Raw genomic sequence first — 16,125 nt, forward strand, 5'->3', positions numbered from 1 at the left:
GCAAGCCGTTCCACAGGACTACATCCAGCATCTCTACGATCGTCTCCATGGGAGAATAGCAGCCTGCATTGCTGCGAAAGGTTGATATACACTGTACTAGTGCCGACATTGTGCATGCTCTGTTGCCTGTGTCTATGTGCCTGTGGTTCTGCCAGTGTGATCATGTGATGTATCTGACCCCAGGAATGTGTCAATAAAGTTTCCCCTTCCTGGGACAATGAATTCACGGTGTTCTTATTTCAATTTCCAGGAGTGTATTTATTGTTTTAAGGACCTGTTGGCGTAAGCGCTGTCGGTCGCTTTTCGACGTCCGTAGTCATGACAGGGCTGTGGAAGCGTCCTGATTTTATTGTTGTTGTTTTTATTGGATAGTGTATCAAAAATACAGATCGCACTGTTGGTAACTAGGCGAGAATCGAGTTTGCACATGTGCATTAACGTCATTCCACACTCGAACAGCACGTGGAAAAAATGACCAACGTGCTTGTTATAAATTGATGGTACTTGAGCATCTGGGAAGGCTGTCTACGTATATTAAAGTAGTGGCTAAATGTATGTAAGTAGTTCGTCGACAGCGTGTGTCGTATGCGTTTGGCGGGGGTGGGGGGTGGGAGAATCATGTGACAGGGGACACACAATCATCTAAATAAAGTATGGGATTGATGGAACTTCTGCTGTAGGTATCGCTTTACTGCGCAACGCTCTATATAGAAGTCATATTAATGCACGGATACATAACGGAAGAAAAAATGGTTCGAATGCCTCTAAGCACTATGAAACATAACATCTGAGCTCAGCAGTCCCCTAGACTTGAACTACAGTATTTCAACCTAACTAACCTAAGGACATCACAAACATCCATGCCCGGGGCAGGATTCGAACTTGCGACCGTAGCAGCAGTGCGGTTCCGGACTGAAGCGCCTAGAACCGCTCGGTCACAGGGGCCGGCTAACGGAAGAAAAGGGCGATGTATTTCTCAGGAAGCACTATTGAGAGAAAATACATTCAACGTGGACCGTGATTCCACAACCATCATATATCTGGCATAGCGATCATACGAGAGATCAGGGTGTGCTATAAACTACGTAGGTGTAAGCATCTGGGGCCGCATAATGTAGGATGCGTAAAAGCATATCCTGGGACCAAATTAACTTGTAGAAATGCACTTTATGATGTAGGAGAGAAGTGACTTACGAAATACCTGTTAGACTGATCTTTTTTGTAAGTTTTGACCCAGCAGTCTGAGTCCCTTGCGGCTTAATGAAAGAGGTATCTTTCACTCGTCGTAGGATCGCGGGACGGTGAACAACAAGCTTCTGTGGTCTGTAATTATAAATCAGCGAATGCTATGCTGGTCAGAAAAAGAGGTGCTTACTACGATACGTAAATTGCATTTCCTAATCAGGACGACTGATGCATATGCTGTGACACGTTTCGGGGTATGGCTTCGATTTTCGAGAACTTTTTTACTGTAAGGGACGACCAAGCCAATGGCGGTAATAAGCTGAGGTGACTTCCTAATATCGTATCGGACTGCCTTAAGCCTGAAGTAGACCAGTAACTCGACGTGGCACTCACTCAAAGAGTCATTGGAAGTCCCCTGCAGAAGTATTGAACCATACTGCCTCTATAGCCGTCCATAATTGCAAAGTTGAAGCCGGTGCAGGATTTTGTGCCCGAAATGATCTGACGGTTATGCCCCATACATGTTCCTTGGGAGTTTTGTCGAGCGCTCTGGGTGGCCAAGATATTCGTTCAAATTTTCCAGACTGTTCCGCAAATCAAACGCGAACAATTGTGACCCAGTGACTTAGCTCATTGTCATCCATAAAAATTCTATCGTTGTTTGGGAACGTGAAGTCCATGAACGGATGTAAATGGTCTCAGAGTAACTAAACATAGCCGTTTCCAGTCAGTGATAGTTTCAGTTGGACCAGTGGACCTAGTCCATTCCATGTAAACGCGGATCACACAATTAACGAACCACCAAGTGCTTGCACAGTGCCTTGTTGACAACTTTGATCCATGGCTTCGTGGGGTCTGCACCATATTCGAACCCTACTATCAGCTCTTATCAACTGAAATTGGGAAATTGGGACAGGCCACGACTTCCTAATCTTGTAGGGTCCAACCGATATGGTCACGAGCCCAGATGAGGCGCTGCAGACGATGTCGTACTGTTCGCAAAGACACTCGCGTCGGTCGTCTGCTGCCATAGCCCATTAACGACACATTTCGCCGCACTGTCGTAGAGGATAGAATCATCATAGGCCACAAATTAATTTCTGCGGTTATTTCACGCAGTGTTGCTTGTCTGTTAGCACTGAAAAATCTACGCAAACGCTGCTGCTCTCGGTCGTTAAGTGAAGGCCGTCGGTCACTGCGTTGTCTGTGGTGAGAGGTAATGCCGAAAATGTGGTATTCTCGGCAGGCTCTTGACACTGTGGATCTCGGTATATTGAATTCCGAAACTATTTCCGAAGTAGAATATCCTATGGGTCTAGCTCCAATTACCATACCGCTTTATCATCTGTTAATTCCCGTCGTGCGACAATAACCATGTCGGAAATCGTTCCCCATGAATCACCTGAGTAAAAGTGACAGCTTCGGTAGTGCACTACCGTTTCATACCTTGTGTACTCGAAAATACCGCTATCTGTATATGTCCACATCGCTATCCCGTGATTTTTGTCACCCCAGTGTACGTTACCATCGTTTCATTTTGTGGATGCATCGTCAAGAAATAGAGAATTTTTGTAATAAGAAATCAGTAGTGTTGAATGCAGTTGCTGCTCACCGCTTCTTGGTGACATCCTGCCTGCCTGCTTATTACTCCACTGTCGACGTATGGAGAGTGTGAGGGGGAAGCGGTCCTCAGCTGGAGATTAGGAGTGTTGATAAAATATTGATATTTCGATATTTTTCCAAAATATGTCGACACAAATTGGTGATATTTTTCCCCTATATACCCATATCAAAATGGCTCTATCGATCGCCGATGTTTTTACTTCATATTATATTTTTTCACAATATTAGGTAAATATTTGAAATTTTGCTTTCGAAATTGTAGTAGAGCAAAATTTTACTTTCACGTTGTGAAGGAGTCTTATTACTTTCTGAGCTTTCATCGCGTCCAATCTTTCTCTTTGTAAAGCAAGTACAGGGCTATTACAAATGATTGAAGCGATTTCATAAATTCACTGTAGCTCCATTCATTGACTTATGGTCACGACACACTACAGATACGTAGAAAAACTCATAAAGTTTTGTTCGGCAGAAGCCGCACTTCAGGTTTCTGCCGTCAGAGTGCTCGAGAGCGCAGTGAGGCAAAATGGCGACAGGAGCTGAGAAAGCGTATGTCGCTCTTGAAATGCACTCACATCAGTCAGTCATAACAATGCAACGGCACTTCAGGACGAATTTCAACAAAGATCCACCAACTGCTAACTCCATTCGGCGATGGTATGCGCAGTTTAAAGCTTCTGGATGCCTCTGTAAGGGGAAATCAACGGGTCGGCCTGCAGTGAGCGAAGAAACGGTTGAACGCGTGCGGGCAAGTTTCACGCGTAGCCCACGGAAAATTGGCTCATGCCACAACTGGAGACCGACAGCGCCGACTTCATCTTTCAACAGGATGGTGCTCCACCGCACTTCCATCATGATGTTCGGCATTTCTTAAACAGGAGATTGGAAAACCGATGGATCGGTCGTGGTGGAGATCATGATCAGCAATTCATGTCATGGCCTCCACGCTCTCCCGATTTAACCCCATGCGATTTCTTTCTGTGGGGTTATGTGAAAGATTCAGTGTTTAAACCTCCTCTACCAAGAAACGTGCCAGAACTGCGAGCTCGCATCAACGATGCTTTCGAACTCATTGATGGGGACATGCTGCGCCGAGTGTGGGAGGAACTTCATTATCGGCTTGATGTCTGCCGAATCACTAAAGGGGCACATATCGAACATTTGTGAATGCCTAAAAAAACTTTTTGAGTTTTTGTATGTGTGTGCAAAGCATTTTGAAAATATCTCAAATAATAAAGTTATTGTAGAGCTGTGAAATCGCTTCAATCATTTGTAATAACCCTGTATGTGTGACATAAAAGAAGAAGTCCGATTGCACGAGGGAGGGGGGGGGGGATGGCTGTGTGAGGGGAATAACAAGATTTCCGATGTGAAGAAATAGCACACCAGTTGCGTTAAAAACAATTTTTATTACGACTAGTGTGCTATTTCTTCACATCGGCATTCTTCAAAAACAGCTGCTGAAAATGATGAACAAAAATCTAAATGACAAGACTGGTCTTTGCGGTAGGTGGAGACGTGTGAGGGGAAATGCTGACGTAATTGGAGCTGGGCACAGCCAGCTGAAATTGCAACGCTTAGCTTCACCACGCAATTTTCACACTACAACTGCTAGGTCGCTGGCGTCGGCAGAAATTGAAAAACAGGGAAGTCGACGTGAAGTGTTCCGGACAAATCCGATATGTGACGAAACCGAACGACGGACCTATCGGACACCTTTTATTGTGCCACTTCCATGCAGTTACCATTGTTAGAAAAGTGGTTTTCGCCAAGCGTGAACGTGCATCGCGTTTCTTTCAATTCTTACTCTAAGGGTCATAGGCAGACTGCTAACTTATTGATGTACATAGCTTTTAATAATAAATCAGTACTTAAATATACAGCTCTAAAACTGGCAGTATATTTACAATGAGCAGCCAATATTTTTATAGGCAGGTTTGTAGATATCTTTTTCCATCTGCATATCTATATATCGAAGCTGTTTTTCTCATTATATAATGAGCCTATTAAGATATTTGTTTTAAATATAGATATATCGAATTCCCGAAATTTTAAAAATATCGACAATCCTACTGGGGACTGCGGCTGTGGCGTGCCAGCCTTCGGCCAGGTAGTCTGCCGACCACTAGCGTGTGAACACCGGGGACTGCGACACACTTTTCTTTTTAGTAAATAAAGTGCGTTTCCTCGACGATTTCCTACCCTATACAATGTCGGGAAGAGAGAGAGGAGCAGCGACGAGTACAGCAGGATATACATTCATGATACGGTGCGGCACTGCACAGAGCAGAAGTGGACGATAGCCAGGCTTAGACGGTCTTTGTAAATGTTTCTCTGAATCGCCATCATGACGATACACACTAATAATCCAGGGAGAATGTAGTGACTGCGTATTTGGTTCGTTGCTTATGTTGTTTTGTGACGCTGTGCTTCTTGTTTATCGATATACACCACTGGCCATTAAAATTGCTACACAAAGAAGAAATGCAGATGTTAACCGGGTATTCATTGGACAAATATATTATAATAGAACTGACATGTGATTACATTTTCACTCAATTTGGGTTCATAGATCCTGAGAAATCAGTACCAAGAACAAGCACCTCTGGCCGTAATAACGGCTGGGCATTGAATCAAACAGAGCTAGGATGGCGTGTACAGGTACAGCTGTGCCCATGCAGCTTCAACACGATACACCAGTTCATCAAGAGTAGTGACCGGCGTATTGTGAAGTGCCAGTTGCTCGGCCACCATTTACCAGACGTTTTCAGTTGGTGAGAGATCTGGAGAATGTGCTGGCCAGGGGAGCAGTCGAACATTTTCTGTATCCAGAAAGGCCCGTACAGGACCTGCAACATGCGTTCGTGCATTATCCTGCTGAAATGTAGGGTTTTGCAGGGATCGAATGAAGGGTAGGGCCACGGGTCGTAACACATCTGAAATGTAGCGTTCACTGTTCAAAGTGCCGTCAATGCGAACAAGAGGTGATCGAGACGTGTAACCAACGGCACCGCATACCATCACGCCGGATGATTCGCCAGTATGGCGATGACGAATACACACTTCCAATGTGCGTTCACCGCGATGTCGCCAAACACGGATGCGACCATCATGATGCTGTAAACAGAACCTGGATTCATCCGAAAAAATGACGTTTTGCCATCGTGCACTCAGGTTCGTCGTTAAGTACACCATCGCAGGCCCTGCTGTCTGTGATGCAGCGTCTAGGGTAACCCCAGCCATGGTCTCCGAGGTGATAGTCCATGCTGCTGCAAACGTCGTCGAACTGTTCGTGCAGATGATTGTTGTCTTGCAAACGTCCCCATCTGTTGACTCAGGAATCGAGACGTGGCTGCACGATCCCTTACAGCCACGCGGATAAGATGACAGTCATCTCGACTGCTATTGATACGAGGCCTTTGGAATCCAGCACGGCGTTCCGTATTACACTCCTGAACCCATCGATTCAATATTCTGCTAACATTCACTGGATCTCGACCAACGCGAGCAGCAATGTCGCGATACGATAAACCGCAATCGCGATAGGCTACAATCCGACCTTTATCAAAGTCGGAAACGTGATGGTACGCATTTCTCCTCCTTACACGAGGCATCACAACAACGTTTCACCAGGCAACGCCGGTCAACTGCTGTTTGTATATGAGAAATCGGTTGGAAACATTCCTCATGTCAGCACGATATAGGTGTCGCCACCGGCGCCAGCCTTGTGTGAATGCTCTGTAAAGCTAATCATTTGCTTATCACAGCATCTTCTTCCTGTCGGTTAAATTTCGTGTCTGTAGCACGTCATCTTCGTGATGTAGCAGTTTTAATGGCCAGTAGTGTATTTTGTCATAATAACGCGGTGTAGTACTGGTTAAACATTCTTCCTTATCATGGAGGAGTAGGTATTTGGGGATCTTATGCCACTTCTCTTGCCGCAGTATTGTCGATCGGGCACCCATACAGATGGTCTGCAACCTCGCACAATTGCGATGGAGAACACCAAATAATAGTAATACTGCTTCTGCACTCGTATAGCGTTGTTAATCCTATAGCTCACCACACACACATAATTTTTTCCAGCTACCGACCAACAACGCTGTGTATTGGCGCAGGCTGCTGCTATGGAAACAATAGATATGTGCGTTACGTTAATTGGATCACGGCTGGTAGACCGCATATGGAAATATTAATTTTGTTCAACTAACTACCCCACAAACCACTGCGTATTGACACTGCTGCTGCTTACATCGCATCACGACCGGCAGACCTACATATGGAAATATTAATTTTTAGTTTTTCAACTATCTGGCCACACCACTGTGCGCTGATGCAAAAAAGTTATCTTGCTGGCAGACGCCAGACCTATCCTGGTACCGGCCGCTGTGGCCGAGCGGTTCTAGGCACTTCAGTCCGGAACCGCGCGACTGCTACGGTCGCAGGTTCGAATCCTAATTCGGGCATGGATGTGTGTGATGTCCTTAGGGTATTTAGGTTTAAATAGTTCTAAGTTCGAGTTGACTGATGACCTAAGATGTTAAGTCCCATAGAGCTCAGAGCCATTTGAACTTATCCTGGTGAACAAGCAATATTGACAATGCAGCTCGCACTAACGTTACGCTGTTGGAAGTGACATTGCAACTGAGTGCTGAAAAACTACGGCAAAGATTATAGTAGCATCAATGTACTGAGGTGACAAAAGTCGTAGGATACCTCGTAATTTTGTGTCGGACCTCTTTTTGCCCAGCGTAGAGCATCAAAATAAAATGGCTCTGAGCACTATGGGACTTAACTGCTGAGGTCATCAGTCCCCTAGATCTTAGAACTACTTAAACCTAACTAACCTAAGGACGTCACACATATCCATGCCCGAGGCAGGATTTGAACCTGCGACCGTAGCGGTGGCGCAGTTCCAGACTGTAGCGCCTAGACCCGCTCGGCTATCCTGGCCGGCGTAGAGCATCATCTCGACGTGGCATGGACTCAACAAGTCGTTTGAAGTACCTTGCAGAAATATTGATCCATGCTGCCTCTATAGCAGTCCAGATTTGTGAAGGTGTTGCCGGTGCATAATTTTCTACACGATCTGTCTCTCGACTATGTCCGATAAATCCTAGGTGAAATTCACGGCGGCCATCTGGATGGCCAAATCATTCGATTGAGTCCTCCAGAATATTCTTCAAACCAGTCGCAAACAATTGTCATTGAAAAAAGTTCGATCTTTCGTAACATAAAGTCCATGAATGGCTGCAAATAGCCTCCAAGTAGCGTATCATAACCGGGACCCAGTCCACTCCGTGTAAACGCAACCTACACCATTACGGGGCCACCACCAGCCTACATAGTGCCTTGTTCACAACGTGGGTCCATGCTTTCGTGGGGTCTGCGTCACACTCGGATCCTACAATCAGCTCTTACCAGCTGAAGTCGGGACTCATCTGACCAGGTCACGGTTTGCTATTCTCGGCACACTCTTGACACTTTTGATCTCGGAATATTGAATTCCCTAATGGACTGCCCCATTGTTCTAGCTCCAACTAACATTCCTCGGTCAAAGTCTGTTAATTCCCGTCGTGCTGCCATAATCACGACGGAAACTTTTTCACGTGAATAACCTGAGTATAAATGACAGCTCCGCCAATGCACTGGCCTTTTATACGTTGTGTGCACGATAGCCGGCCTATGTGGCCAAGCGGTTCTAGGCGCTTCAGTCTCTAACCGCGCGACCGCTACGGTCGCAGGTTCGAATCCTGCCTCGTTCATGGATGTGTGTGATGTCCTTAGGTTTAAGTAGTTCTAAGTTCTAGGGGACTGATGACCTCAGATGTTAAGTCCCATAGTGCTCAGAGTCATTTGAACCAATTTTTTTGTACTCGATACTACAGACATATGTATATGTGCAATGTATGACTAATACTGACTGCGTGCCAATACCAGTATTTGGCAAATACTAATATTTGCAAAGACTTACTGCCTGCTGTTTGCTGCTGCTGCAGCTGCTGTAGTCGAGCGATTTGCACTGGCACTGCGCATAAACTAGATGGCTTCTGAAGCACCCGGCCCATTGGCCATCAAGTACTTGGGGGAGAGAGTGAGAGGGCCGAGCCAGAGAGAGAGAGAGCAGTTACATAACAGCCCAATTACCAGACGTTCTTAACAAGGGTCAGGGGTCAGCATCATTAGGATGACGTAATCACTGATTTACCGTAGGCCAGAAGCGGCCCAGTGTACCTGCTTAGGTTTCGGTCACCTTCTCTATCAAAACTTCTGGCGTCACATATAAACTGTTTAGCACGACATTTTGCTTTCACGTGGAGCAGTACTGTTTTAAAAACTCCTTTTAAATGTCAGCTTAAGTCTTGCATTTTTGTCCGATTTCATTCCCCAAGTTTCGTCTTCGCCCTGCATTCTCGACACAACAAAGCGTATATTCAGCTTTTCATCCCGTAGTTCAGGTAGCACACCTTTAAACCGATCTAAATAGTCCCACGGGTGCAATATTCCGTTTGGATAGAATTTTCTAAAATTTTCGATCCTGAGGAAGAATTCATGCTGTATACCCACTATGTTTCTTACTGCTACGCCTTCATCGCGTAATAATGATTTCATTGATTTTTTACCTGTTGCCCAACTCCTTACTTAACATTGCGATCGTGTCTTGGCTACGTCATCACACACTGGCTCCACATGGCATACGCTAATGGCTTGTTTTGATGCAACAGCATGCACCCTATGTTTGAACTCCTGTACTTCCCCATCCAGTCTCTCCAGGCGCCCATTGAAGACCACAGTTTTCACGCTGAGTTCTTTCTGCGCTTCTCCGATTTCAGAGTCGACTTTCTCTCAACGTTTCGTATGCTCTGTGACCAATCGATCGAACCGATCAAAGAGCGCGACTGTTTTTTGCTCATCTCCATCGTCCATCTTCTTTATAGCTTTACTAGTTTATCAATCTTTGCAATAATTTTCTGCTCCAGTTGCATACTATTACATTCCATTTGCTCACTATTCTGTTCTATTTTCTTATTAGTTTGTTCTATTTAGTCATTAGTTTAGACTTTCAGACATCTACATTACGTGATTATGCTGTTATTCACAATAAAGTGCCTGGCAGAGGGTTCACTGAACCACCTTTAAGCTGCCTCTCTACCGTTCCACTCTCGAACGGCACGCGGGAAAAACGAGCACTTAAATTTTTCTGTGCGAGCCCTGATTTCTCTTATTTTATCGTGATGATCATTTCTCGCTATGTAGGTGGGTGCCAACAGAATGTTTTCGCAATCCGAGGAGAAAACTGGTGATTGAAATTTCATGAGAAGATCCCGTCGCAAAGAAAAATGATTGCCACTCCAATTCACGTATCATGTCTGTGAAATTAATGGTTCAAATGGCTCTGAGCACTATCGGACTCAACATCTTAGGTCATAAGTCCCCTAGAACTTAGAACTACTTAATCCTAACTAACCTAAGAACATCACACACACCCATGACCGAGGCAGGATTCGAACCTGCGACCGTAGCCGTCCCGCGGTTCCGGACTGCAGCGCCAGAACCGCACGGCCTCCGCGGCCGGCCTGTGAAATTATCTCCCCAATTTTGCGATAATACAAAACGAGCTGCCCTTCTTTGTACTTTTTCAATGTCATCCGTCAGTCCCACGTGATGCGGATCCCACACCGCATAGAAATACTCCAGAATAGGGCGCACAAGCGTGGTGTAAGCAGTCTCTTTAGTAGACCTGTTGCACCTCCTAAGTGTTCTGCCAATGAATCCAAGTCTTTGTTTTGCTCTACCCACAATATTATCTATGAGATCGTTCCAATTTAGGATATTTGTAACTGTAATTCCTAAGTATGTAGTTGAATTTACAGCCTTTAGATTTGTGTGACTTATCGCGTATTCGAAATTTAACTGATAGCTGTTAGAAATATCATCTACACAATTCCGAAGTTAGCAACGGCAGATAAGTGCGAAAATTATCGCACTATCAGCTTAACATCTCGTGCATCCAAGCCGCAGGCAAAATAATATACAGAAGAATTGAGAAGAAAATTGAGGATCTGTTAGATGACGATCAGTTACCCTTTCATAAAGGTAAAACCACCAGATTGGCAATTCTGATTTTGCGCTTGATAACGGAAGCAAGACCGAAGGAAGATCGGGATACGATTATAGGATTTATCGATCTTAAAAAGGGTTCGATAATGTGAAGTGGTGCAAGATGTTCCAAATTTTGAGAAAAATAAGATTCAGCTAAAGGGGAAGACGAGTAACGTACAAAATGTGCAAGAACCAATTGGAAACAATTAGAATGGAAGACCAAGAGCGAAGTACTCAGATTAAAAAGTGTGTAAGACAGAGATGCAAATTTTCGTCCCTTCTCTTCAATCTGTACATCGAAGAAGCAATGAAGGAAATAAAAGTAGGGTTGAGAGTGGGATTAAAATTCTGGGTGAAAGGATATCAATGATAAGATTTGCTGATGACATTGCTATCCTCAGTGAAAGCGAAGAAGAACTGTACGATTTGTTGAATGAAATCTAACGAATAAAAACTATGGATTGATGTTAAACGGGAAAAAGACAGAAGTAATGAGAAGTAACAGAAATTAAAGTAAGGAGAAACCTCATACCAAAGTTGTTCGTTACGAAATAAACGAAGTTATGGAATTCTGCTACCCTAGAGGCAAAATAAGCCATGGCAGATGAAGCGAGGGGTTGATAAAAGGCAGACTAGGACAGCCAAAGAGAGATTTCCTGGCTAGGAGTCTACTGGTGTCAAACATAGTCCTTAATCTGAGGAAGACATTTCTGAGAAAGTGCGTTTGGAGCACAGTATTTTATGGTAGTGAGTCATGGACAGTGAGAAAACCGGAACAGAAGATAATCGAAGCGGTTGTGATGTGGTGCTGGAGATGAATGTTGAATATCAGATGGACTGATAAGATAAAGAATGAGGAGGATCCCAGCAGAATCACCGAAGAAAGGAACTCATCAAAAACACTGACAAGAAGAAGGGACAGGATGATAGCACATGTGTTAAGGCATCAGAGATTAGCCTCCACAGTACTAGAGGCAACTATAGAGGGTAAAAACTGTAGGGGAAGACAGAAATAGGAACGCATCCAGCAAATAATTTAGGATGTAGAGCGTAAGTGCTACTCTGAAATGAAGAAGTTTGCACAGAGGAGGAATTCATGGTGGGCCTCATCAAACGAGTCAGCAGACCGATGACTCAAAATGAAAAAAAACTCTCTTCAAATTCCTTCTTCAGCATTTTCATTAAAGTTGTGAACACGTCACACTCAGACCTACACTCTTCCCGTTTGGGTGTATCCAGGATATTTGGACCTCCCACGTATATCAACAAACTGCAGTCCCCTATACCGGAATCTTTCGACATCTCACTGTCTGCTTCATTTTTCATCTCTGTTTGATCATTTTCGCCCGACAGGTCCATATGTACATTCCTGATGATTCCAGCTGCATTGATTTCTTTATCTGACGTCATGAACTGAAATATCACACGAACAGAAGAATACAGGGTGACCTTTTCCACTGCGTGCCAACTCCAGGGATTGATCCATAAGAGGATACGGAAAAAAAGGTCTAATGAACTTACTAGGTCTACAACTTTGCTTCCGCCGTTTTTTCTCGAAGTTCGAGACTTTATTGCGAAAAACTTACAAAAAATTTACGATTCACAGTATTGGCCATCGTTGGCCACTGCTTTCTCCTAGCTTTAGGGCAGCATACGAATCTCGCAATGTATAAACTGGGCATCTTTTGAGGGGAGCCATGAATCGATCCAATTTTTCAGTTGTTCATATGACCGCAAGTGATAATCTTCTAGGTCGTGTGTCATAGTTCGAGAAAGGTGGCAGTCCGAGGGATGAATATCTGGAGAATACAGCGGGTGGGGTAGTACTTCCCATTTAAACGTTTCCAAGTATGTTTTGCTGGGATTTTCGACATGGGGTCGTGTAGTGTCATGCTGCAAAATCATTTTTTCATGTATTTCAGTGCTCGGCTCAAACACATGAATTGTTTTCGATAACGATCTCCTGCGATTGTTCCCGTCGGTTGCAGTAGCATCGAAAGCTTTCTCTCTTTCGCAACCATGCCGATTTTTAACATCAGAATCACTATTCTTGAAGCATGGAAATCGTTTTCTGCGAAGTTCTGTCGCTAACAGGCGTCTCATCATAGGTCTTACTCATCTATTTATTAGCCTCAGCCGGAGATTTCTTCATATCAAAGCAGAAAATTAAAACCTCCCGCAGATGACGAGAACTGGGCTCATATATTCAGAATAACTTTATAATGCAATCAAAAATCGACTGATATTTTGATGGCATTATGTTCTCAAATGCCTAAGCTTACTGCATGACACTTACGAACGACTTGCACCACTACTTTCCACTACTGCCGTCTATTACAAAACGGCGGAAGCAAAGTTGTAGGCCTAATAGTCCGTAAATACATGGTTACCATGCTAGAGGCCATTTATTCAATCATATATTGTTACACAGACTGCGGTCTTGTGTTGAAAGTGGTTTACATGTGCCTCAACACATGCGTATAGACGCCGTAGCATGTTTTGTCTCACACGTTCACGTCAGCCAGGCTGCATCCGAACGCTGTCAAACGCAACATGAATACACTGTTCCAGTGTCTCCACATCTGGAATGGGCTCTGCATACACAGTACTTTTGAGATGGCCCAGTAACCGGAAATCACATGGCTTGAGATCCGGTGAACGAGCAGGCCATGCAACTCGACCCCTTCATCCGATCCATCGACCAGGGAAGACAGTCTCTGTAACAAAGTATAACTGAATAAATGATATTTAGTATGGAAACCATGCATTTGCGGGCGTAAGTTCATTAGAACTTTATTATTCATCATCAATCCGTAGAGTTTGTAGACGGTGGAAAGAATCACCCTGTATAATGGCAAAATTGAATTACAATGACTCTCGTCTACAGTAACTAAAGGAGAACAATAAGTCAAACTGCAACGCACTATTCAGTTAAACACTGTATTCAGTACAGAGAAGCACACCAGACGTACACACAATGAAATAATACTGGAAAATCCTATGTTTATACAATAGATTCAATTCTGATTTGGCTTTGCATTAAAAAATTAGCGTGGGCTACTACGGAAAGATGGGGTAACGATATTTACATTACTATGTAATAAGTGCCAAGGTATAATACCAGCATTATAAGTTGCCGTCAGTATTTTCAATTATTACTGTGTGAACCTACTGAAATTATTTGATGAATGTCCGCACTGCCAGTCAGTTACACACCGATATTTTAATTCCGTGAGAAATCACAGCGCCTAATCAACACTTACAATAGACAGCTGTCTGCACAGCGGCGTGCGTGGTTTTGATGACACAGAACCTCGAAGCGTCGCCGTATTGATATGCAGCAGTACCGCCTGTTGTCCACCCGATTAGCTATTGCAACGGTCGCTTTGTAGTAGATCTCACTGTTCATAAACGTCGCCCGCGCCACAGGTGATGTATCATGGAATAATAGAATCACTCTTCAACGCAGGTTCTTTGCACTGCGCTCAGACGAGTGTACATACGATCGTATAGCGTTGATGGCCGGGAGTCCCCACCTGTGTTGCAAGTCTTTTCAGGTGACTTGCGTGTCGATAATGAAGATGAAATGGTGATGAGGGAACACAACACCCAGTCTCCGACTGGAGAAAATCTCCTACGTAGCCAGGAATCGAACCAAGACCCGCTGCACGGCAGTCAGACGCACTGACCACTTTTTTCTTTCTTTTGTTTGTTTGTTTCTTTTTTTTGATCACAAAGAAAAAATTTTACACTATTTACGGAATTTCTTGCAGTCTGTTGTCATAAATACATAAAATTGTAAGTTTTTACGATATAATCAGCAATGATGGTGAGTAGTGGTGCCAAGCAGCAGATTCATAATTTTAAGGAAGATTTGTGTTAGCAGTGCTTTGCTGGCGATACAAAAATGACTTAAAAGTAAATAGACGACTGATTACATTCATTTCAAAAATTTTATTTTCAAGAAACGTAAAATGCAGCACTGAAATATGTACATCTAAAACTGTGTATTGATTCAAAGCAAAGAATATAAAAACGTTTTTACATTGGAAGTATCACTCTCTAATTGTATAAAACCTTAGTAAAGGTCTATTAATAACAGACTTTGTAAAACTTATAATGAGAGAGAAAACAGTAAACAATGAAGAACTGAACAACAATGATTACTGCAATGCACCTCTAGAATGGCATTTGTGTTCATCACAGGCGGAGTTCCACTAACTTCAGAACATATTTTGTGGGAATATTTTTTTTTACTGTGGACAACGATTTCTTCGGCTTCATCTGCAACATATCATTCAATTAAAAACCAGATCCTTGATTTCTTCAAGACTGTAACCAGAATAATAGTGAATGGTTTTTGTCCACCCTGATTTTTCTTTCATTGCTAAGTCTAGTACTACAGCAACTGCAGCCAACTTTGAATCCGATTCGGACACAAATGTATATTCCGTAAGAGAGAGTTCAAGGATGTAACGTGCCAATGTGAGAAATGGTAGCGTTACTTTGGAACACGTTCCGTATCTAATAAGAAATCTGTATGAGAGTGGGATGCCCAATTCAAATCCTGCATTATTCAAGATATTTATTTCCATCCTTATGAGTTCATTCTTGTCATATGTTATATCACATTCATATGACGTTTCATAGAGCATTGGGGCCATTCATTCATCGTATTTGCTGGCAATAAAGATGGCAGTTGCACCAACTAATTGTAAAGTTTCGTTGGATACAGTAACCTTTGACAGATATAAATCTGTAAGGTTAACAGCAAAGTATAATGTTTGATGGTTGAGCTCAAAATTCTCTTGTATTTCCACCATCCAGTCGACAAGCTTAGTGTTTATACTGGTTGGCCTCTCCATGTAGTTACCAATTACAAACTTTGCTTCTCTTTCTTTGAGGTAACTGAATATATCCGTAGCATATTCTGGAACATGAACTGAGTCACCCATATTTTCTGCATGAAAGTGTTCAACACCAGGTGGAGGTAGTGGTGCTTTATTCGTTTGCTCATCCTTTGTAGTCAGTTTTTTACTGGACGATCCAAGTTCTTCCACAGCTGTCGAATACAGCTCATTGTCAGTCGAATCTGGCGATTTCACATGAACGAAAGTTAGAACTTCTGTTTTGTTACAGATGGGTTTCCTAAATGAGCTTTGGTGTACCTTTTCAGGTTTTATGTTTGCTTTCGCCATTTCCACTTTTGGAGGGAAT

At 43.4% G+C, this 16,125-nt stretch overlaps 1 protein-coding gene across 1 annotated transcript; it reads right to left on the bottom strand.

Moving 5' to 3' along the window:
• Nucleotides 1-15,572: 15,572 nt before the first annotated feature.
• LOC126184023 (G2/mitotic-specific cyclin-B3-like) lies at nt 15,573-16,106 on the bottom strand. The gene has a single exon (XM_049926376.1). The coding sequence runs from the start codon at nt 16,104-16,106 to the stop codon at nt 15,573-15,575; it is 534 nt and encodes a 177-aa protein (XP_049782333.1).
• Between the last annotated feature and the right edge of the window lie 19 nt (nt 16,107-16,125).

The sequence above is a fragment of the Schistocerca cancellata genome, chromosome 4, assembly GCF_023864275.1.
Source record: "Schistocerca cancellata isolate TAMUIC-IGC-003103 chromosome 4, iqSchCanc2.1, whole genome shotgun sequence".
In the NCBI taxonomy this organism is placed as follows: domain Eukaryota; kingdom Metazoa; phylum Arthropoda; class Insecta; order Orthoptera; family Acrididae; genus Schistocerca; species Schistocerca cancellata.